Source organism: Thunnus thynnus, chromosome 21 (genome assembly GCF_963924715.1).
Source record: "Thunnus thynnus chromosome 21, fThuThy2.1, whole genome shotgun sequence".
Classification (NCBI taxonomy): Eukaryota; Metazoa; Chordata; class Actinopteri; order Scombriformes; family Scombridae; genus Thunnus; species Thunnus thynnus.
This window is the reverse complement of record NC_089537.1, coordinates 2,170,818-2,194,720: the sequence shown is the minus strand read 5'-3', so window position 1 is coordinate 2,194,720 and position 23,903 is coordinate 2,170,818. Positions and strand designations below refer to the sequence as shown.

At 37.1% G+C, this 23,903-nt stretch overlaps 3 protein-coding genes and 1 long non-coding RNA gene across 4 annotated transcripts in view; 3 read left to right on the top strand and 1 right to left on the bottom strand.

Moving 5' to 3' along the window:
* Nucleotides 1-551: 551 nt before the first annotated feature.
* Nucleotides 552-9,000, top strand: cyb5a (cytochrome b5 type A (microsomal)). Its single transcript, XM_067577719.1, has 5 exons — nt 552-841; nt 3,945-4,073; nt 5,032-5,061; nt 5,195-5,229; nt 6,329-9,000. The coding sequence occupies exons 1-5, from the start codon at nt 704-706 to the stop codon at nt 6,411-6,413; spliced, it is 417 nt and encodes a 138-aa protein (XP_067433820.1). The 5' UTR covers nt 552-703; the 3' UTR covers nt 6,414-9,000.
* Nucleotides 9,001-14,387: 5,387 nt separating this feature from the next.
* Nucleotides 14,388-16,188, top strand: ppp1r3g (protein phosphatase 1 regulatory subunit 3G). The gene has a single exon (XM_067577718.1). It carries the CDS (start codon nt 14,441-14,443, stop codon nt 15,248-15,250), a length of 810 nt encoding a protein of 269 aa, XP_067433819.1. The 5' UTR covers nt 14,388-14,440; the 3' UTR covers nt 15,251-16,188.
* Nucleotides 16,189-21,530: 5,342 nt separating this feature from the next.
* LOC137173112 (uncharacterized) lies at nt 21,531-22,067 on the top strand. The gene is made up of 2 exons (XR_010925105.1): nt 21,531-21,840; nt 21,882-22,067. It is a non-coding gene; the product is annotated as an uncharacterized lncRNA (long non-coding RNA).
* Nucleotides 21,949-23,903, bottom strand: part of lyrm4 (LYR motif containing 4) — a 41,549-nt gene continuing 39,594 nt past the window's right edge. Inside the window, exon 3 of the mRNA XM_067577820.1 lies at nt 21,949-23,903. This exon is cut by the window's right edge and continues 715 nt beyond it. The gene's annotated coding sequence lies outside the window, so the exon portion shown is untranslated.

Here is a 23,903-nt window from a genome sequence, read left to right as displayed (position 1 = left end):
ATGCTTATTTTCTATAGTTTTAAGACAGACAAAAGTGTGAACTATCCTTTAAGAAAAACAGGTGTTTATGATTATACATAAGAGGGACTAAATCTACAATGGATTTATTGATTTTTAAAATCATAACAGCATGTTTCATTCGGTTTAAATGTAGTAGTTTAGAGGAAAAAATCACTATTTGGTGGAGCTGTTAACAACTCATAGACATGTGAAATGTGACCCTGCTTTTTGTAAGACGTCATGTGTTGTATTTTAAAAGCTTGTTATATCATCCATTGTGTCAAATCTTCATCTGAAAAGTAACTAAAGCTGTCAAATAAATGTAGTGGAGTAGAAAGTACAATATTTCCCTCTGAAATGTAGAAAGTAGCATCACATGGAAATACTCAAGTAAAGTACAGTGTTGGAAACATTTCCCCATGTAGTGACGAATTATATTTGGCATACTGAAATGAATAAGTAAATAATAAATTTACATTGCCACATATAAATCGACCACTTTATTTTGAAGCACAAACCGGATGCCGCGTGTCATATTGTGTCCGTCTTGACGTCTCTGAGCTCACAGCTGAAACTCTCCGCGGACTCTGCTGTTGAGTAAACTGGGTTAAATGTCGGAGTGTTTGTGCGGAGTCACGGTCCACAGTTAACTTCCCTCAGCGGCTCCTCAGGGTTTAAACTGGCCGAGCTTTCAGACACTCAAATGGGTGAAACGGAGGAGAGGAGCCCCGATGGAGTCAGATATTACAGACTGTCAGAGGTGGAGGAGCAGAACACCTTCAAATCAACGTGGATCATCATCCACAACAAAGTCTACGATGTCACCAAGTTTCTAGAAGAGGTGAGGAAGACATTTCTGTCAACAGCCGACATAAAACTACATGTGGAAATCAACCAGAACAGGAAATAAACCACTCTGGGTGGTCAGACCCCACAGACAGACACGTCTGGTTCCCTTTTTAAACAGAAAAGCACCTGAAAATCATAGCTGGAGAAGTGTCTCTTGCAAAATGTGTCTTTTATTCTGACTGCAGTCTGGTGGTACATGTGTCTTATTTTGAAGTCTGGTGGTAAATGTGTCTTATTTTGATTGAAGACTGGTGGTAAATGTGTCTTATTTTGATTGAAGACTGGTGGTAAATGTGTCTTATTTTGAAGTCTGGTGGTAAATGTGTCTTATTTTGACAGTCTGGTGGTAAATTGCTGGTTGCTCTGCTCATTTGTGTATCACAGGAGCGTCAGAAAGGCTTGCAGGGGAAGCTAAGTTAAATGAAAAGTTAAACATCAAAGCCAATATTAAGGATATCCAATAATCAATCCGTATTAGCTAATAATTAGCTACAACAAAATGTAAATGTATTCATTGTTTTTTATTGCCAGGGAGCGAACAGATTGTAACGTAACTTAAAAAACGAGACCTTCTCTGACTTTTTTGTTTGCCTTTAACAGCCTGCGGACTGATTTCTATGTGAAGGACTCGGGCCAGATTTTCCGAGAAAATCCAACGGATGTGACGTTTTTCTCGCTCCAGAGTGCCGTACCTCTCTCTCGCTAACAAACGACCAGCTCTCACCTGACAAAAAAACGTGCTAACTTACCCAACTAGTTGCTCCCTGGCCACGGCTTGCGGTTGGCGGGTTGGTTTGGGTTCAAGTGGTTGATTAACGCAGATCTTTGCGGACTGGTTTTCGTAACAAGTCAAGTGGTTGCAGGTATTAAAAACTGACTGACTGGGAGCAAGAGATGTTTTGGTCAGTGCGAAACACAACGTTACATATCTTTTATGTTGTTATAAGAAGTACAAGCGAGGAAAAAGACGTCACCTGCAACAGTCTCGCGAGCAACAGGAAGCTCACTGAGCTCACTTAACGACCGAAGGAACTTCTGAAACTTACATATAGAACCTTTAACCGTTAACAGGATATTTATGAGACATTTACAGACCAAACAAGATATTGATGAACTGAGCAGATTAATCAATAATGAAAACAATCGTTTGTTGCAGCCGCAGACTTCAGATGTGGTTTCAAGAAATAAATATGAGCACATAATAATGTAAAAAAACTGGACACTTGTTTTAAATACTGAGGGACACATCACACGATCACAGAGTAATTATGTTATGATGTCAGAAAACCATTAAAATGCATTTTATAATTAATGAGAAAACAATACACGTAAATTAATTCCATAAATTTCCTTTTCTGTCTTTTGTAATTAATCAACAGAGTCGAGGCTGAAGTACCAACTGGGCAAATATGCATCACTAAAGCTGATATGATGAGAGCATTAACTCTAATTATCCTAAATTAATTTGTCTTTAATCACATCGTCAGTGCTCCTGCCTTTAAAACAGGCAGTCACAGTGTCGCTGCTGTATCACGGTTCACTCAGTTTTCAGCGGTCAGGTTACTTGACTCATTCTGTAGCTCAGTTTACACAAGGATCCTCTTATTGTTGATGACGGACGACACATCTGAAGCTGTAACGACATTGTCAGAAACCGCAGATCTTGTTTTAAAATGTTTGGTGTCAGTTTTGGAGGAGTTTGGAGCTCACAGATTCAGATATTTTATAGCAGCTGTCAAGCAGTTGAACAGAGTTTAATGGTTCACTTGAGGACACGCTGAAGGCCAGAACAAACACACAGCTGTTCTTAAAGCTCTGGCCAAGTACTGCAGGCTGTAGTGAATCATTACATGACAATGATGAAGTTGAATCTGTATAACTCAACAATCTGCTCCTACGCACCCAGAAACACTGCAATGATTCATCTGAACAGACGTGTCACAAGTTTCCATTAGTGGTGCAAATTTCAGCTGAATTTCCAGGAAAAAAGTGTTTGTTTCCACCCGCTGCTGTTGTGTTAGCAGATAAAAAAGCAGGTGGCGCTAATTCTCCAGTCGATGCCGTTAAACCGTTGCAGAAGAAGAGGACACAACAAGATGACGTCATTAAAGGAGCGACAGTCAAAGCCAAGCAGGAAGCTCCGGGTCTGTAACGGCCAGCAGGGGGCGACTCCACCGGCTGCACAAAGAAGTCTATGAGGAAATGACCCTACTTCCTGTTGATTTATCACCTCAGTAAACACTTTCCTGATGAGTTTATGGTCTCAATCACTAGTTTCAAGTCTTCTTCAATACAGTATGATGTCCATTTAGTAAATTATGGTCCAATTTAGAGTAAAATAGACGATAAAGTAGAAAAGAAGTGCTGCAGTTGGACCCTGGGGAGCTCCTCCATGCTCTGGTCCAAATATGGTCACTTCTGGCTCCAAAAAACCAAGATGGCGACGGTCAAAATGCCAAACTCGATACGTCCATTATTTTTATACAGTCTGTGGTCAAAGCTGAAACGATGGAAAACATGATGGAAATATGACGTTTCTGTTAGTTTCATGTATTGATGTGAGGAAGGTTACAGTCTCCTCATCATCGCTCCACACAGATCTGATGTTTTCAGCTCTTCGGTTGAAAAGTAAAACAATGTGGGGTTGTTGAGATAGAAAGAAGTGAGGTTAGCAGATCTCTGCTGCAACAAAACAATTCAATTACTTTTATTTCAGTTATTTTCTTGATTAATCAATTAGTTGTTTGGTCTATAAAATGTCAGAAAATGGTGAAAAAGTAAGAATTTTTAATATATTTTATCTTTAAAAATGACTCAAAACAATTAATCAATTATCAAAGTAGTTGGCGATAAATAGAAATATTCATAAATTGTTGTGTCATTTAAAAGTATCACTATACAGGAAGTGAATTTACATGAAGCCAAACTAAGTTTTGACAAGCAGAAAGTCACTGTTATCATGTCCCTGCTGAACCTTCACGGTCCTGATAACTGAGTCACTGTGTGTGTGTGTGTGTGTGTGTGTGTGTGTGTGTGTGTGTGTGTGTGTGTGTGTGTGTGTGTGTGTTTGTTTGTTTGTTTGTTTTTGGTCTCAGCACCCTGGAGGAGAGGAGGTGCTGAGGGAGCAGGCGGGAGGAAATGCCACCGAGAGCTTCGAGGATGTCGGACACTCGACCGACGCCAGAGAGATGGCCAGCGACATGGTGATAGGAGAGCTGCACCCGGTCAGTCTGTGTGTGTGCTGGTATATTTAAAGAGGACATATTCTGCACATTTCCAGCTCTATATTTATATTCTGTGGCTGTACTGGAATGTCTTTGCATGATTTCCAGTTAAAAACTCCTTATTTATCTTCTACTGGTCCTTTATGCAGCCCCTCAGTTCAGCCTCTGTCTGAAACAGGCCGTTTTAGCTCCTGTCTCTTTAAGGCCCCGCCTCCTGATGAGCCCACTCTGTTCTGATTGGTCAGCTTTCAGGAAGCTTCCTCCGGCTCCGGAGGCTACGTAAACAAACTATAGTAGCAGGATTTCACTTCTTCTTCTCCTTCTTTACTCCAAATGTCAACTTCTCAAATCCATCCGTACATGTTGGAGCTGAATCACATCTGAAATATGGAAACACCTCAGCAACCACCTTAGCAACCACCTTAGCAACCAAGGCTACAGAACAGACGGCCATTTATGGGCTCGCGTGACAATCCGACATCAGCTTTAACCATGTTTAACATCCGACATCAGAACAGGATATAAATAACAGAAAACCACAAAAAGCAGAATATGTCCCCTTTTAAGAACTTTTAAACTCCTATTCATGTGTCTTCTTATATCTCCATCTGTTGCCTTTATATGTCTTATATAAAGCATTTTAAATTGCCATATTAATGAAACACCTAGCATGTGAGATCCCTATAATTTGGTTATTAAAGAGCTGTGGTATATGTATGAAATATGTATCGATGATGATATTTTTGCTTGATTTTCAACAATAACATTAATTAGAAATGTAATTATTAGGCGTTTAGTTGAGCGGTTATTTCAGGAACTCTTGGCTCTCCTCTCTCAATCAAAACTGATTAAATGTGACAAAGTATAGAATTATTAATATCAATTTTAATTTAGTTTTGATGAATGCAGCTGAAAGTTTAATATGCAGCATATAACCGAACTGTCTGTGTGTCTGCAGGACGACATCGATAAGATCAGCAAACCGGAGGTGAGTGAAGCCGTTTCCTTTAAGGATAAAATCAACGGCGTTAAAACCAGCTGTAGTTTATATTCTTTACATCTCTTTACTTTATCTTTGTGTCAAGAGTCTGATGATGTCTGTTGTGTTTGTGTTTTTACAGGAAACACTGTTGACCACTGTGAAGGAGGAGTCCAGGTACACACACACACACACACACACACACACACACACACACACACACACACAGACACACACACACACACACACACACTCACACACACATGCACGCTCAAAAGGAAAAGAATCAAACTGTGGTGAATCTCTTGCTAGTTAGATAGAAATAAAAAGAGATAAGTTAGGTTAGGTAGTTAATATTTAACTAGCTTTTGTTGTTCTCTCCTGGAATTGGTGGTTAATTAGTTAACTAGCTGTCTCTCTTGCAGCTGGTCTAACTGGTTTAGTTGGTTAGTTAACTAGCTGTCTCTCTTGCAGCTGGTCTAACTGGTTTAGTTGGTTAGTTAACTGGCTGTCTGTCTCTCTTGCAGCTGGTCTAACTGGTTTAGTTGGTTAGTTAACTGGCTGTCTCTCTTGCAGCTGGTCTAACTGGTTTAGTTGGTTAGTTAACTAGCTGTCTCTCTTTCAGCTGGTCTAACTGGTTTAGTTGGTTAGTTAACTAGCTGTCTGTCTCTCTTGCAGCTGGTCTAACTGGTTTAGTTGGTTAGTTAACTAGCTGTCTGTCTTACAGCTGGACTAACTGGTTTAGTTGGTTAGTTAACTAGCTGTCTCTCTTGCAGCTGGTGCCCTAACTGGTTTAGTTGGTTAGTTAACTAGCTGTCTGTCTTACAGCTGGTCTAACTGGTTTAGTTGGTTAGTTAACTAGCTGTCTCTCTTGCAGCTGGTCTAACTGGTTTAGTTGGTTAGTTAACTAGCTGTCTCTCTTGCAGCTGGTCTAACTGGTTTAGTTGGTTAGTTAACTAGCTGTCTGTCTTACAGCTGGACTAACTGGTTTAGTTGGTTAGTTAACTAGCTGTCTCTCTTGCAGCTGGTCTAACTGGTTTAGTTGGTTAGTTAACTAGCTGTCTCTCTTGTAGCTGGTCTAACTGGTTTAGTTGGTTAGTTAACTAGCTGTCTGTCTTACAGCTTCTGGTCTAACTGGTTTAGTTGGTTAGTTAACTAGCTGTCTCTCTTGCAGCTGGTCTAACTGGTTTAGTTGGTTAGTTAACTAGCTGTCTCTCTTGCAGCTGGTCTAACTGGTTTAGTTGGTTAGTTAACTAGCTGTCTTTCTCTCTTACAGCTTTTGGTCTAACTGGTTGATTCCCGCTCTGGCAGCCGTCATTGTCACGCTGATGTACCGCATGTACACCACAGACAGCGAGTGACATCATCAGCGTCGATCATGCCGCTTTGATATCACCAACGTACACGACAGTCAAATCCCCGAAGTTCTGATTGACAGCTGCAGCAGCCAATGGCAGCGTGTGGATGCTGTGGCTCCTCCCAGCGTAGAGCGGCGGACCGTCGAGGATCTGATCAGTGGATTAAAAACATTCTCGGAGGGAAACTTCTGTTCTAGGATCAATAACTCTACGCTGCCTCTTGCCTGTCACAGTACTACAATACCCAAGATTGATTTCATGCTCTTTAAACAACCGATCATGTGGTATTATGCTAATGAAGTCATTTACCTTGTTGAATTTACCAGATTTTATAAAATCTTTATCATTTGAAATCTTGTAGAAATGCAGTGGGTGTATAATTTGTTGTATCTTTTTATATCTTTGTAACTGAATGTAACACAATATAAATATGTAATCAGCAGCTAATCATGATGTCATCACACTGCAGTCATGTGACTTTGCTCAGATCTATTGTTAATATGCAGAAGATCATAACATGCAATACTGAATTATTTTATATTTGTATTGATTGAGGTCATTGACGTGAATATGAATGAAGTACAATCCTGAGTCTTCAAGAAGAATCTGACCAAATCCAATTTCTTTTATTTAAGGCTCGTCTGCTGCACAGAAATAATTACAAAATGCTAAAATCCAACTGTTAACATTTCTACTTTTTAAACTGTAAGAAGCTGCAGTTATTTCTTACAGAGAATGTATGAAGTCTTTAACAACCTGGATCGGTTTTGCCATAAACCAGCTGGTGCCTTTGCCTAAATATAACTTTTATTGTTCGCCTTCTTTTAGATTTTGCTTTTGATGGTTTGGTTAAAGATTAGATTTGTTCAAAAATGTGGTGGTCCTTGCAGTAAAGCTGTTTCTAGCAAAGACAACCAACCTGTGAAAATATCTGTCTGGTTGTAAAATTTTACTATAAAGCACAACCACAAAGACCTTCCTATTATTGATTCTGATTAGAAGCTGATCACTGCACAGCCTGTCCGAAGCTCCAAACATCAACTTTCAAAAGCAGCAAAGGTTCTTTCAACACATTGGGCCTCATGCAAAAACAATTTTGCATTCTTTCTTACTCTGCACACACCGATGAACTGGAGCTTATAGCATCAAGCTAGCTGCTTGTAGTTAGCCTCACGGTTAAATAACGGAGAAACAAAACACTTTGTTCAAAATTGTCCCATAACGACGCTGTGAGAAAAAGAAAACATTTAATTTCAGTGGTCATTCTTAATTAATTTCAGAAACAGAGCTACAAACATACAGGTACGCTACGGATTCTCTACGCTGCTGCTAATTAGCATCATCATTAGCGAAGATTAGCACAAAACACTCAGGTAGCAGTTTCTCATTTTAAATGTCATTTTCACCAGTTAAAACGATAAACGCTGCCAGTGGCGGGTTATACCAGCTGTCACTTAGTAACGTTAGTTCTGTGAGTAACTTGATGACAAGTTAAATTTACATTGAATGACAGACTTTGGCTAATATGAGGCGTCTATGTTTGCTGGTTTTCATGAACATCTGTATTATTAAGTGCCAAGTTGGATAAACATGGGAGCTTTCAGAACAATCCCAGTTTCCTAGTTGTAATTAAGATTTGGAGATTGATGTGAACACTATTAACACGACAAGAACTCGTTATTACGGTAACTCAGATGTGACTTAAACGTGGTCCATTGTGGAAATACTGGAGTTAAATGAGCAAAGATGTTCTTGTTATAAGCAGACAGTCAACACTAATGCGATCACAAAAAAAACCCTCAGAAGATGTAAACCGCTGCCAGCTAACGAGGTTTTCACTGAGAAGCCTGTGTGACCTTCAGGCGAGTCAACGTCCAACTAACAACTAGGAAACTGATTGTTCTGAAAGGTTCCTTGAAAGTCAAGTTAATACGGACTTTCAACCAAAGTCTGAAATTCAAGGAGATTAAACCCACATTTTCCCTGAAGCCTAAGTGAACAGAATCAGATGACTTGTTGTGTCCAATCAACAGTCAAACACAAAGAAAATGCGTGAGAAGCTGCTACCAGAGAATTTTTGGGATTTTTTGCTGAAAAAAATCACTTCAGAGTTGTTGCCAATTAATTTTCTGCTGATTGACTGAACAGTGCTACTATGTATAGTGCGATCATTCGACCGTCTTGAGTTGTACACATGAGAATCTTTCACATCTTCAACATAAATAACAGAAAACTGGAAGTAAATTGATTTTACACATGCAGGAGCTTCTGTGAGATCAGGGTCCATAAATGAAGAATTTCAGTCACATAATGTATCATCTTTAACTTCTTTTTGCAAAACATTCGACAGATCTTAAATGTTTTTTGAAACACAGAGGGTACAAAATGTTATTTTTCGGTTACAACCTTTTTCATATTCAGATTATTTAGAAATAAACCTGTTGGTGCCTTCAAGTGCAGTTTGACGACAAACTTCTTCAGTTGTGAATGAGATCTTGAAGTCATGATGGCGTCAAGAACATAAAGAAACACTCAGTATCACAGTACAGCTTCATGTTTTTGCAATAAAACAATTCAGTTGAAGAACGTCTATGAATGTTTTTGTCTTTTTTTGTCTGACTGTTTGCAGATGTTCATGTTTACCTTGATTTGACACAACATCAGTCTGATAAATATTTGTTTATATTCGTCTTTATCAGAAAAACAATAAAAGAGCCAAGACATGAAATGAGGAAATGTATTCCTCTAATGTACAAAAAATGTAAAGTTTGTCCTGAGGGTGGCGCTGGAGGAAAGGTCATAGGGTCATCAAGATAAAAAATTATAATTAAAACTTCATCCACAAGACAGTTTTTCTGTAATTACTGTCAAATAATGTTTATATAAAGTAATGATTATTAAAATTATGTTTTTGTAAACTATTATCACATGATCTTATTTTTTTGTACAGTATAAAACCAACATTTACCAGGGATCTACTGTAAATAGATTGGATAATCACATAAAATAAAAGCTTAAAGCTCTCAAGATACCATTAATGGGTGTTAAAGGAGGGTAATTTGAATGTAATTTTACATAATTTCTCTGTGTTTTACATCCAGAAATCTGTACTTTGATGGGGAGATCTTGTGGATGGATTGAATAATCCTATGAATTTACCAAAGATTACTGTATGAAAACAAGAGTCTTCATTTAAATTAGGTAATTTTAAGGTAGTTCTGCAATCTTTTTCATTTTTTGTGCAGATTTATATATTTGTTTAACATTCTAGCAATGTTTTATAATGAGATTTTCTTTTTATTTTATAATGGTTGGGCTGTAAAAATGTAGACAATGTCCAAAGTAAACATCTGTATTTTTAAAATAAATCTCTGTAGAATAATTAGAGGTTTTTTACTGTTATTTGACGGTAAGTGTTTGGCAACTTTTGCTGCCAGACTTTTTACCTTTTTTTTATGATTTTTTTTTTTTTACACTGTACTTACTGTTCACTTTTTGTATCTGCATATAGATTTAATTTAATTTGGATATATGGATAGTTTTCCCCATTTTTATATTTGTATTCTTGCTTGTTCTTTCCTTTTTGTACCTGCTGCTGTAATTTCACTATAAAACACGTTAGTCAGACAAAACAAAACATTGGATGACATCATGTTGGACTCGAGGAAGTTATGACGGGTATTTGTCACCAGTTTCTGTTAAGATAAGATCAACTTTATTTTTCCCAGATGGGAAATTTGTGTGTGGCTCAAGTTTTGCGTATAGAAAAATACAGATAACTTCCATATGAATATGACAGCGAACAAACATTACACTAATATACAACTAGTAGAGTTTACATTATTCCTACATTGATTAAACAGGTCAGTGAAGTGGTAGAGCATATTTACAAGAATTAAGACAATAAAAAAAGGTGAAAACTAGACGTGCAAAACAGGCAAATAAAATAAATTAGAATCCAATTAAATAAAACAAGTTAAACAGTATGAAACCACACTGCACTGGGTTCACTGTCTACTCTAAAAATAAACAACTGTACAGGTTATTTGTTCAACAGTCTTATTATTAAATAAATATTAAGATAAGTAAATACATTATAAGCAACAGATTAATCAATAATGAAAATAATCGTTAGTTGCAGCCTTAATCTGAAATATTCATTCTTCAAGCTCAACTGTCAACATTCAGAAACATTATTATAAAGGTTAAATGTTTGTTCTGGTGGTGAATTTAATACACTGCTGAAATCTCATTTTATGATATAAAAAAAAAAAACACCTTGTCAGAGTTGATGTGTGGTGATTTGTTGTGAGGAATCATGTTGGATGAATGTGAAGAACAGAAACAGACTGACAGCGACACCTGGTGGATTTACAAGAGAACAACTTCAAACACAAAATCTAAATTTCTTCTTGTCACATGTTGATGCTGTTTTCTGTTTTTTTATTTGGTTTGTTTTCAGTTTGGTGTATATTTTAGTGAGTAATTCCTATTGTTTTCTATAAAACTAAACTCAAAAAAGAATCAGTAAAGAATAAAATGAAGGACGTATAGTTTCTCCTGCTGGACGTGTTTTCTGGATTTAAATATTAAAGGACGAGTTCACAGTTTTTCAGGAGCCCAAATGAACATTAAAGCTGTTTTTTCTTGCTGTAATCATTCCTCCTGTTCATACTGACCATTAGAAGATCCCTTCATAATGACCTTACAATGGAAGTGATGGAGGACAAAATGTATTTAAAAGTTTATCTGAAGCTAATATGAAGCTTCAGCGTCCAAATGAGTCAAATCAAGTAGATATCTTTCAACGTTACAGTCTTTTTAGTGCCAAAGTCCCTCTTTTTGTTACTATACTTCCACCTGCAGCTCAACAGGGAAACACTGTCTGAGGAAACACAAAGAGGGAATTTGATGCTAAAAAGACTGTAAATGTGTCAGATATCCACTTGATATGACTAACTCAGACTGCTGAAGCTGAATAGAAGCTTCACACAGAGTTTTAAATGACTGTGTGGACACACTGTGGATTTTATCCTCCATCACTAACATTGAAAGCAAATTTGAAGGGAATCTTTTAATATGATTACAGTGAAGAAAACTTCTTTCACTGCTCATATGGACACCTGACTGCTGGTTTAAAACCTTTTAAATCCTTTAAAAATGAAAATATATGCAGTTTACTGTCATATATGTCAAAGAAAAGCAGCAGATCTTCACATTTCAGGAGCTTGAAACTGAATTTTTGGTTTGCTTGTAAAATGACTCAAATGATTAAGTGATTATTAAAATAGTAAAAAAAAATCACTGGTTAATATTTTACCCAGTTTGGGTCGATATGACACCAGCACAGTACTGGGTTCATGTTAACCAGGAAGTCATTCAAGACAAAGGTTTGTTTGTTTTGATTGGACCCAGTTTTAGTGTTATTTTTTTATTATTATTTAGCCAAACTAAGTAGTTATAATCTGCTCTGCTCCTTTTTTAACTGACATGTTACAGTTTGTTATTGATTATTAATAACTAATAACACATCGTTTTGTACAAGAAACAAAACATTTGGACAGTTTTTAGCTAAAGCTTGTTGTTTGTAACAAACATTATATGATGTTTGTTGTCTTAGTAAATAAAGCAGGATGTTATTGAATTGTTTATTTATTGTCTCAATAAGGGAACTTCTGCTCGGATGAAGAGTGTTTTTCTTTTTTTAAACAGCGTGACGTCAGGATGATGGCGGTGATGACGACACGTGTTTGTTGACGCGTCGCTGTGTGACGCACTTGTTGGACGGCCACGCGGACGGCTGCGTTACATAACAACATCTGTGACCTTTGAACTTCTGTATCCAAATTCAAATAAGTTACATTGTTGTTTTTACTCTTCACAAAACGTGAATTACATCAATAATTACACGTAGAAATGAAACATATAAACTATTTATTTATTTAATGGATTATGTTCAATTATGTTATTAATAAATATGTATACTTATGTGTAAATATATGTGTACTGTATATGAGTGTAAGCAAGATTTTGTTTATAAAGGTAAAATCAATAAAATATCAGTCATAAATTTGCAAAAGGATTAATTACGTAATATTAAAAAATCATGTTTTAAAAAAGAAAAGAAAACAATGACAAGATCCTTTACAACATAATTTGATTTATTTATTACAGTGATTATAAATATTAACTAACTGTATATAAATATCAGGAAAATAATAATACTTGAAATAATACAACAAAGTATATGAAAGTACATCAACATCAGAGTAAAAATTGTACTTTTTAAAAGTTTTTTAGTGTTTTGTTCCTTAAAACTCACAAAATACCTGAAAGTAAAACCTAATTTATTCATTTTTATGTATTTATAATATTATTTATTTATTTGTAGAATAATTTATTTGACTTATTTAATATTTTCAGAGCATAAATGTTGTAAAAATGATATAACACTGTTCTGTGTGTATGTGTGCTGGTTATATGTGTATAACTGTATTATATTATAATGTGATAGAAATATAAAGCTGCAGCTAACTAATATTTTCATTATTTATTCATCTGTTGATTATTTTCTTGATTAATAGTCTTTAAAATATCAGAAAATGGTGAAAAATGTTGATCAGTGTTTCCAAAGTCCAACGTGACGTCATCAAATGTCTCGTTTTGTCCACAACTCAAAGATCTTCAGTTTAGTGTCATAAAGAAACCAGAAAATATTCACATTTGAGAAGCAGGAATCAGAAAATTTAGAGTTTTTTTTCTTTAAAAAATTACTCAAAACATTAATCGATTATCAAAATAGTTGCTGATTAACTTTATAGATGGCAACTAATCAACTGAATAATCATTTAATAGCTGCTCTGGAGCTTTCAATCACATCACAGGAGCTTCATCAGCAGCATGTTGTGGATGTTCAGATTCTCTTTTTGAAAGATTGAACTTTGAACTTCAACATTAGAGTCGACGTGGAGACGCAGGTCGATACGTGTGTTTATATAATAATATATGTCCTGTTTGTTTAAGAATAAAGTTGAATTATTATTATAATTTCCTCCCGTGTGTGTTATATATCATCAGGGATGATATTATTTATCTTTATTATTCATTTGGTAACTTTATTAAACTGCATCATGTCTTCATGTCTTATTATTATTGGATTTACAGTTTTGTGTATGTTTACAAAAATACCATAAAAATTCATTAAACCAATAAAATCTGTATAAAAGCCACAAACTGACTGACTCAGCTTCATCCTGCTGATGTCAACTTTAGTTTTCAGTAAAGTTGCACATTAAACATGTTTTATTGATATAACTGAGCCTCATATAGATATAATATAATGTTCTGATTGATCACTTTAAGTTGTGTTTTATACTGTAGTTTTATTAGATTAAAGTAAATAAACTGATGAGATTGAGCTTAATTTACTGTATAAATGCATTTTTATTTTTAATTATTCATTTTATATGTATTAGTATTATTATTCCAATTATTAATAATGTAATTGTGTTAATATCTTTTATTGTATTAGAATTGGTTTGATTGTCATTATTATTTGTTTTAATCTAATTAAGTTAATTTATTTATATTGTTGTTGTTATTAAACTTTTATTGTTTTTTATGTATTTTTTGTTGTTGTTACTATAAATAATAATCAACTGTATTATTATCATTTATTGTATTATTGTAATTGGTATTTTATGATATAATTTAATTTATTAGTAGTAGTATTTATTAATGGATACCGTTATTACTACTGTTTATTACTGTAGTAGTAGTAGTAGTAGTTATTGTTGTTGTTGTTGTTGTTGTTGTTGTTGTTGTTGTTGTACAGTCTGCTGCTGCACGCAAATAGGTGAAAGTTGACGGTGCGCGTGTTCTTGTGACAGCAGCAGCAGCAGCACGCGCTCTGTTGTCACCGTGATGTTCTGCGTGTGTGTGGGGGGGTGGTGGGGGGGAGGGGGGTCTTTACCTGGACTCCTGACCGGCCTGCAGCCACAGCACTCAGGCCGCGGGGCTGCCGGGCAGACATGTCCCGCTACACCGGGGGAGAGCCGCCCTCCCCGGGGCGACTCACGGGGAACGGCCTGGAGGAAGAGGAGGAGGACGAGGAGGGAGATCTGGACGACGAGGTGGACGCGTCTCGTCTGGAGAGATTCATGAGAGACAGGAGGAGAGCCCGGTCCCTGCCCGCCTACCCGGCGGCGCTCCTGGACGACGACTCCGGGAGTGACGGGAGGAAGCGGGTGAAGTTCGCCGACTCCATGGGGCTGAACCTGGCCAGCGTCAAGCACTTCAGCTCGCTGGAGGAGCCGCAGATCCCGAGCAAAGTCCTGTCCAGGCACAAGAGTTTCCCGCCGCAGCAGCAGGACTCACTGAACGAGCTGTGCCAGAGTTTCAAGACCAGCCTGGACACGGACCGGCTGGTCGCCTGCTTCCCGGAGCCCCGGGACGCGGAGCAGAGAGTCCAGCTGCTCCGCGTCTGCCTGGAGAGGGTCTTCATCACCCAGTTTGACGTGCGGGGGCAGATCCGGGTCTTTACCGGCTGCGCAGACAGAGAGGTCGGAGTGAGGTACACCTTCAACGACTGGCTCACCTACGTGGACTCGCAGGCTCTGTCCGTGGCCGTGGATCAGCCGGGCTTTGTGGGGCAGCGGTACAGCTTCACCGTGTACACGCCGCCCTTCATGGACCCCAGCTCGGCCGTGCACTTCGCCGTTTACGTGAAGAGTGAGGAGGGGGAGTTCTGGGACAACAACGAGGGGCAGAACTACACCCTCAGGTACCACTGCATGCCCAGCAGCACGCCATATGCCAGCGCCGCTTTCCACGCCACCTGACCGGTGCGTGCGTCGTGCGTAAAAGCTCTCCATCTGCGCGTAAAAAGCTCTCCATCTGCCCCGCGTGCTGACAGAAATGCTTTGACATGCAGCTGCTGTTAATAAACACATCATCAGTGCAGTTCTGTGTTCTGTGGTGAGTCTGGCTGAGTTCAGGAAACTTGTTTCACGCTGCAGTTAAAAAGGTCCAAACATCATCCAAAGAAATGACAAAGATGCTCATTATTTCATGTTTCCTTCATTTCTACCTCTGTGTTTTTAAAACCTCTGTTTGGAAGCTCATAAATGTGTTTTTGAAGGACAACAACGCAGCTGAAAGACATTTATGGATATTTTTTTTCTGAATGTCCACTTGGATTGATGGACTCTGTTTCTCCAGACGACACAGAAGAAGAAAAAAAACATAAAACAAGCAGGTTTTGAAATGTGCTCGATCATCATAACTGGTGTCAACAAGCTTGTGGACGTCTTGGACCTGCTGACAGTAACACAAGTGTCTTTGTCTCACTGCTGCTCTTAGACTCCATCTGTTGATAAGAAAAATGATGTTGATGAATTTAAAATAAACAAGTTATTAACAAGACTGGATTCACCTGCTACTGACCCAACTATACATCATACTAGAGCTGACGTCATTAGATGATTAAACTATTGACAGATAATTAATTGCCTTGTTATTTTTTAAGCAGAAATGCCCGAAACTTCATGCTAGCAGCTTCTCACATATGAATATTTGCAGTTTTTTTGTGCAGTTTTTCATGATTGTAAACTCAACATCTTTGCGTTTCTGACAAAACATCTGAATATGTTCACTTCAGGGAATATTGATTCACATTTAAACTGATCAATCAATGGATTATAAAGATAATATTAGCTGGTTGCAGCTTTACAGAACTGCTATGATGTAATAACACAACCTGCCCTTCAGTTCTCTGTGTGCAGTTTGATAAAAACACAACTTTATAACAAATTAACACAATATTAACTAAAACTAATAAAGTCTTTAAACTAGATTTTGACCCAAGATGGGTCTGCTGCTCATTTCTAACCAATCAGAGATGAATTATATTGAGCTAAATGAATAAATATGAATCAGAAAGCTCTTTAACCCCGACATACTGCTCATATTCTGACAGTATCAGCACATATTTAGTCTCTATATCAAACTTCTGCACCACAAAATCTATTTTTCATTCATAAATACCTCATCAGTCATTAATAAATGAGTGATTGATCCATTAATGAAGCTTCAGAGAGCAGAAAGAGTTTATTCTTTATTCTTTTATGGAGAGAAAAACAATCACAGTCACATTATATTATAGTCTCATATTGTCTAAAACAAGAGAATATAACAGCCGTCATGATTTCAATCAATGTTATTGAATTTTAATAATAAATTAACAAATAAACAGTCTCTGTGTGTAAAAAAAAAGAAGAGTATCAGTTTTTTGTATATTCTGCTTTATTTCAGGAAATGTCATAAAATTTCAGGCTGATAAAAAAATGTTTGTTTTTTTGCTGCTCAAATGTACAAATGGATCAAATTTGACCTGAACAGCATGTTAGGGGTTAAATTGTGCAAATTATGTTTTACACTTTTTCTGAGAATTTTCACATAAAAGTTGTAAAGTCAGAGATTTTTTAGATGAAATGTTCCAGGAAGTCTTGAAACTTGTTTGTAATCAAATCACAGTTCACATCAAGTATCAATTAGTTTGATTGGAAAAGTCGCTGCAACTTAAAGGAAATGAAAGGTAACCGCCGTGATGTTCAGTAGGTTCACGCTCCTTTTAAACACTCTGATTGGCTGCTTAGGTACTCGTGATGTCATTCACTCTTAATGATGGTGATAAAGTGTGATGATGATGATGTTGGTGAAGATGAAGGAGAATGTTTGTGTTGTGATTGGAACAGGAGTTTAAAGAGATATCAATCAATAAACGGTTCTCGCAGCAAACAAACAAACAAAGAAACAAATTTGTCTTCAATTTTTACTGAAACAACATTAAAAACATTTTTCCCTCCTTTGTTTGTTTGTTTGCTTCTTTCTTTTTCTTCCCTTTTCTTCCTTCTGTCCTTCCTTCCTTCTTGTCTTTCTCCCTCTTCCTTTCTTCCTTCATCTCTCTCTTTCTTCCTTTCTTCTTTTCTACCTTCCTTCCTTCTTCCTTTTCTGTTCTCTCTTTCTTCCTTCTTTTCTCTCTCTTTCTTCTTTATCCATCTTTTTTCTTCCTTCCTTGATTCCTTCCTTCCTTCTTCTCTCTTTTTATTCTTTCTTCCTTCCTTTCCTTCCTCCTGTCCTTCCCTTTCTCTCTCTGTCTTAATTTCTCATTTTCTACCTTATCCCCCTTTCTTCCTTCCTTCCCTCCTTCCTTTCATCCTTCCTTCCTTCTTTACCTTCCTTCCTTCCTTCCTCTGTTTTGAAGGTAGGTCAGGTGGGAAACTGTGATGACTGATTCTTGCTGATTGTCAGCATTAATGTGTTCATATATTAAATAAACAGTGTTTTATATTCTGAGGGAAACTTGATTTTAATATTTATAACATAGTTACAACATCAGGGCCAATATGGCCGACCGACGGCGTCCACAGGACAGAGTTTACAGTCTTCAGTGGTGCAGCAGAGAGTTTTATGGGACGAGTGTAATTTTGTTTTTACAGACTTCTCAGCTTCATAAATCCCTTTAAACGGTTCCAAGCAGAGCGGTTCAGCTCTGTAGCTTCTCTTCACCGACGACAGGAAGCAGAAGCTGCTTTCTTTATAAAAACACCTCACAGGAGGGAAAGTTGGAGGCGTTTGAAGCTGCAGCTGAACGATGATGAGATGCGACTACGTCTCTCGTCCTTCACAGGAGAAGTTTTGTAGGGTTTCCAAACATCTTGTTGCTGATTCCAGATCTGTTTCTATGTTCAGATAACAAGCAAAGTTAAACAAAAATGCCAAAAACATACATTTACTGTGTTTTTACATACAGCAGCAGAAATACAAAGTCTAATAGTATTTTTCTGTCTTCCTGAAACTTCTTCAGATCTGACTCAGAACTGACCATGCTACATGCTACATGCTACATGTTACATGCTACATGTTACATGCTACATAAATCAGACTTGGATTAACTTTCCTCAGTTTAAGCTTTCACAGTAATGACTGTACTTGCTAGCAGGCTGTGTTAGCCTGTGTCCATGCTATCAGTAGCATGTTGCTTCTAACACAAGAACAAAACCTACAATGTTAACAAAGCCAAAGTTAACATAACATGCTAATGCTAATACAATCACCAGAAAGCAGTACCTAATGCTAACATGCTGTGTTAGTCATGAATGATGCTAATGTTTGCATTTTGATCATGTCAGAATTAACATTTTAACCACATTAAGATGCTAATGTCAGCACTAGCTTAACATGACAATAGCATCACCAGAAGCTGTAGCCTACTTAATGCTAACATGCTGTTGGCCAAGAGAAATGCTAATGTTAGCATTTTGCAATAATAGCAATAATTTCACACTGACAAATGTCACCATGTTAACATGCTAATGCTAATATTAGCATGTTACAAAAATAGAGTATTAGATTGTCATAGCTGATCCAGATTCAAATCATTTTTAAAAACATTAAATAACATTTAAAGAGATGTACAGTCATGGTGCAGGTCAGGGCTGTTTGTTTTCTACTTTATTTCAATGAGAAAAACGTTGCATAACTTTTATATTTTTATATTTAAGTGCAGTCGATGAATACACACGGTAACATTTATTCTGTAGGTGAGATCAGCAGGTTCTCGGTCTCCATCGTCTTTGCACGGTGGCCAAAGTTCAGAAGTCCGACGCCTCTGAAAATAGTCGTGTTGACAAACCTGAGCACATCTGTTTGATCGGTCAACACTGACAGAGCTTCAAAGTGATGCAGAATATTTCAGGTGAATCTCAGAGTCCAGACGTCTGATCGCTGTATGCTGGTGTTTTATTTCCTTGTGATTTATTTTGTAATTATTTCATGAGCTCAGCTTAATTAATTTACACATAATCACATGAAAAAAATAAGTATTTGTGTTCTCAAGATTACTGTTAGATCATGACTGAATAATTAGATCACTAAACAGTTATTCTGCTACGATGAGAAAACAACACACAAAATAATTAAACTCACAACATCTCCAGCCTGTTGTTGTCATTCAAACCCTGTGAACAAACTGCTGCTGACACATTCAATTAAAAAGAATAATAATGCAACTGAAACTTTGACGTTTTTCCCTTTTCTTATATGAATTTAAAGTTTCCATCATGGCCTCTCATATCAGGCTGCTTCTGTGAAAAAGCTGTTTAACATCACAGTTCTGTTGATTTGGAGAATAAAACACATTAACATAGAGACGAGCAGTAATGGAAGAAGTACTCAGATATTTTACTGCAGTAAAAGTGCCAATACAGCAAAGTAAAAATACTCCATTACAAGTAAAAGTCCTGCATGAAAAATCTTGATGTAGTTAAAGTATTGCAGTAAAAGTACATACGTTTCTTCTGTGTGTGTGTGTGTGTGTGTGTGTGTGTGTGTGTGACGGTGAATCACACACAAACAGCGTGATCGGATGTAGCAGCAGATGAGGTGAGCTCAGAGGTGCGTTTGGTTTTGGGTGGAGGAGGCTGAAGGTGAAGGAGGTGACTGACCCACAAGGCTCCACCGGCTGCTAATAATAGATCCATCTGTTGGTTTAAGGACGAGCACACTGGCCCACTTACACACAAAGACACACACACGCACACACACACACACACACAGACAGGTGTAAAAGACCACGTTGCTCAATCAGTGGTCACTGTTTCATCAGACTAACACACACAGGATGCTTGGTGGAGTTTCTGCAGAGTCATGCACGTGCTCCGTACGAGTCTCACCGTCACTAAAAGACTTCAGAACAGATTCTGACTGTTTCTCTGATCATTTCTAGTGAAGTTAGTCTGTCTGTCCAAATACTTTGTCCAAAAAGCAGTTTAACACGAGTGGCAGATGGATTTTTCACCACTTGTCCTCTCTGATGAGATGATTTTAAAAACGAGGTTAACAGGAAGTAGCATAGATCACTTTCATATAAGTGATTTGCAGGAACTGAACACAGATCACAGACGGAGGCAGTGTGAGCATGTGTCACATTGTTTTTATCAGTAGAAGACAGTGATGGAAAATAACTAAGTACAGTTTTGAGGTACTTGTATTTTACTTGAGTATTTCCATGTGATGCTACTTTCTACATTTCAGAGGGAAATATTGTACTTTCTACTCCACTACATTTATTTGACAGCTTTAGTTACTTTTCACATGAAGATTTGACACAATGGATAATATAACAAGCTTTTAAAATACAACACATTGTTAAAGATGAAACCAGTGGTTTCCAACCTTTTTGGCTTTTGACGTCTTACAAAAAGCAGTGTGTAGTCGGGGTCACATTTCACATGTCTATGAGTTGTTAACAGCTCCACCAAATAGTGATTTTTCCCTCTAAACTTCTCACATGCTTTCATTTCAATAAATGTTCAAATGATCCAATATTTCAGCAAAAATCAAAGATTAGAGAAAAAGTCCAAAAACTGAAAACAGATTTGTGTATCAGAACTTTGTTTTTTCTTCTTTCCTCTCCCATTAATCATCTCACCACCCCTCAGATTTATCTGCTGACCCTTTGGAGGGGCCCGACCCCTAGGTTGGGAACCACTGGACTAAACTAGCTAACTGTATATAAAGTAGTGTAAACTAGCTCCACCTCCAGCAGCTACAACAGTAACATGCTGCTCTAACACTGATGCTTCACTATTAATAATCTAATGATGTCATATATAATAATATATCAGTCAGAGGGACCAAACCACTACTTTTACTGCAATACTTTAACTACATCAAGCTCATAATACTTATGTACTTTTACTGCAATACTTTAACTACATCAAGCTCATAATACTTATGTACTTTTACTGCAATACTTTAACTACATCAAGCTCATAATACTGATGTACTTTTACTGCAATACTTTAACTACATCAAGCTCATAATACTTATGTACTTTTACTGCAATACTTTAACTACATCAAGCTCATAATACTTATGTACTTTTACTGCAATACTTTAACTACATCAAGCTCATAATACTTATGTACTTTTACTGCAATACTTTAACTACATCAAGCTCATAATACTTATGTACTTTTACTGTAGTAGGATTTTAAATGCAGGACTTTTAATTGTAATGGAGTATTTTTTTTGCTAAATTCGCATCTTTTTCTGGTTTGTGTGACTTGCAGCACTTTTATTGTCCTCCAGGACGACAGATAACTGAGTCATGACGTCTTTATTTAATTTCATATCTGACGCTTGGACAAAATGAAAACGACCTTTAAAGGGAAAATGATTTGACCTCAAACCCGCCGGCTCTCTCCGACTACATCCTCGTCAGAATCACGACTGTTTATTTCTTTCTTTCACCAACAACTCGACTCAGACTGAGAGAGAAGCAGCTTTCTGTCAGATTTATAAAGCTGCAGATCACCTGACCCTCGACCTTTGACCTGAATAATAAACACAGGAGAGCTGGGGTCACGTTTGCCTCTGGAAGATAAACTGAAACAGGAACAATAACAGAAACTTTCTGAATAAATCTGCATGTTTAGATCTTCAATAAAAGACAGAAACAGTAGAAAACAGTGGATATGTGGAAACTCTTTATTCTGACAGTCCACTGTTGAGTTCAACTCATAATAAATGATAAACAAGGAGATATAAGACTTCACCTGCTGAACTGATAATCAATCATAACAGAGTATTGATTCATCAGGAGTGAAAACTGCTGCTGCTGCTTGTAAAGACAAACATGTAAAAAGTTTCATTAATAGTCAAACTTTTCCTTCATTTGGCAGCAGAGTGAAGATTCTTTTTAAATATAAGAAATAATAAACAGATGGTTTGGTTGCAGCTCTGAAGACAAAACGTCCACATCATCATCATCATCATCATCATCATCATCATCATCCTCTGCTGTAAATGAGACAAAGTTTGACTTTACAGAACGCTGAGTCAGCAGAAACTGTCAGAGATGAAAACAACGAGTTCAGTCGCAGCACGACGACGACGACGACGACGACGACGCTGGAAACAAACAACAACAACAACAACAACAACAACAGACGTTTAGAGAGTAAAGATGAAATATTATGAGAATAAAGTCAAACATTTATGAGAAAAAAAGTCATAATTTTAGCATATTTTCATCCTTTCATCAGTCTGACCTTTGACCTCTGAGGCTTGTTGTACACACTTTACTGTTGTTATTGTCAATTATTCCAACCTTTCCTGCAATATTATCATTTTCTTTTAAAAAATTATGACTTTTTTTCTTGAAATATTTAGATTTTTATCTAGAAAAATGTTTTAAAATGTTTTTAATCTTTTTTAAAAATCAATATAATAATAATAATAATACTTTTTTTCTGGAAAAAATACAATTTTAATCTAAAATATATGACTTTATTCTCAAAACATATATATTTTTTCTCATAATATGACTTCAAACTCTTCTAACAGTATATCTAACGGTACATCATGACGGGACTGAACTGTTTGTCTGTTTGAGTTTTATTGTGTAAACAGCTGTTTGTGTTATTTCCTCATTCAAACTTCTCTCTGGTGTTTATTTATGATCAATATATCAGATAATCTCATGCAGGATCAGCTAATTGTGCGTTTTAATACAAAAAATAACACTAGAAAAAAAACAAAACAAACAAACTGAGGGGATGCACCGTCAACAGTCAGATCAACACCGAGACTTCCTGTTATTTATTTATACTCTTGTGTCAGTTAATATCGGAGTTTTTGAAATTCTTATAATCTTACGAGTTTGATCAGCTGTTGAATTGATCAGTTTGGCTGATTTTTTCCTTTTCTAAGAAGGTGTGATGATCATTTTGTCCAGATAACGAGACTCAAACACACGAGATTTGAAACGAAAGCAAAACGTTGATGCTGAACGTGTTTCAGTCGTTTCTCTGCTCGTAGATCTACAGAGTTATTTTCACAGTGAAGTTGAGTCTTGGTTTAATGATGTTGAGAAAGACTCAACGGTGACTTTAAGCAGGAGACAGGACGTGTTTATCTGAGACAACGTCCACACCGAGCCCCTATACTGGTAAACTTCACTGGTGAAACTGGTCAACACAGCTTCTTCTTCTTCTTTCTGTTTCCGTCCAGACTAGATCAGTGTGTGTTTCTGTGTAAATCTGTGTGTTCGAGGTAAACGGAGCTTTGTACAAACGTCATATCGGATGGTGACAGTAGCGCAGCGTTTTATTGAAACACAACAACAACAACAACAACAACAACAACAACAACAACAACAAGGGCGGACGGCTTGTTGACAGCTTGTTTAGAGTTAAACGCAGATATCTGCCACCTTTGTCTCGCAGTAAATTGTTGTGTTGGAATCAGCTGTTTTGCGCGTCACATTTACGTTTTAGAGTTTATGCGGCTTGATGTCGACGACGTCTGAACCTCGACACGCAGACTCTGGATGTATTTACGCACCAGCAGACACCTCGACCAGCGCGCTACAACAACGTAGCGTTTTGCTTTCAGTGGAAATTTGATTTCCTGTAAAAAAAACATTTG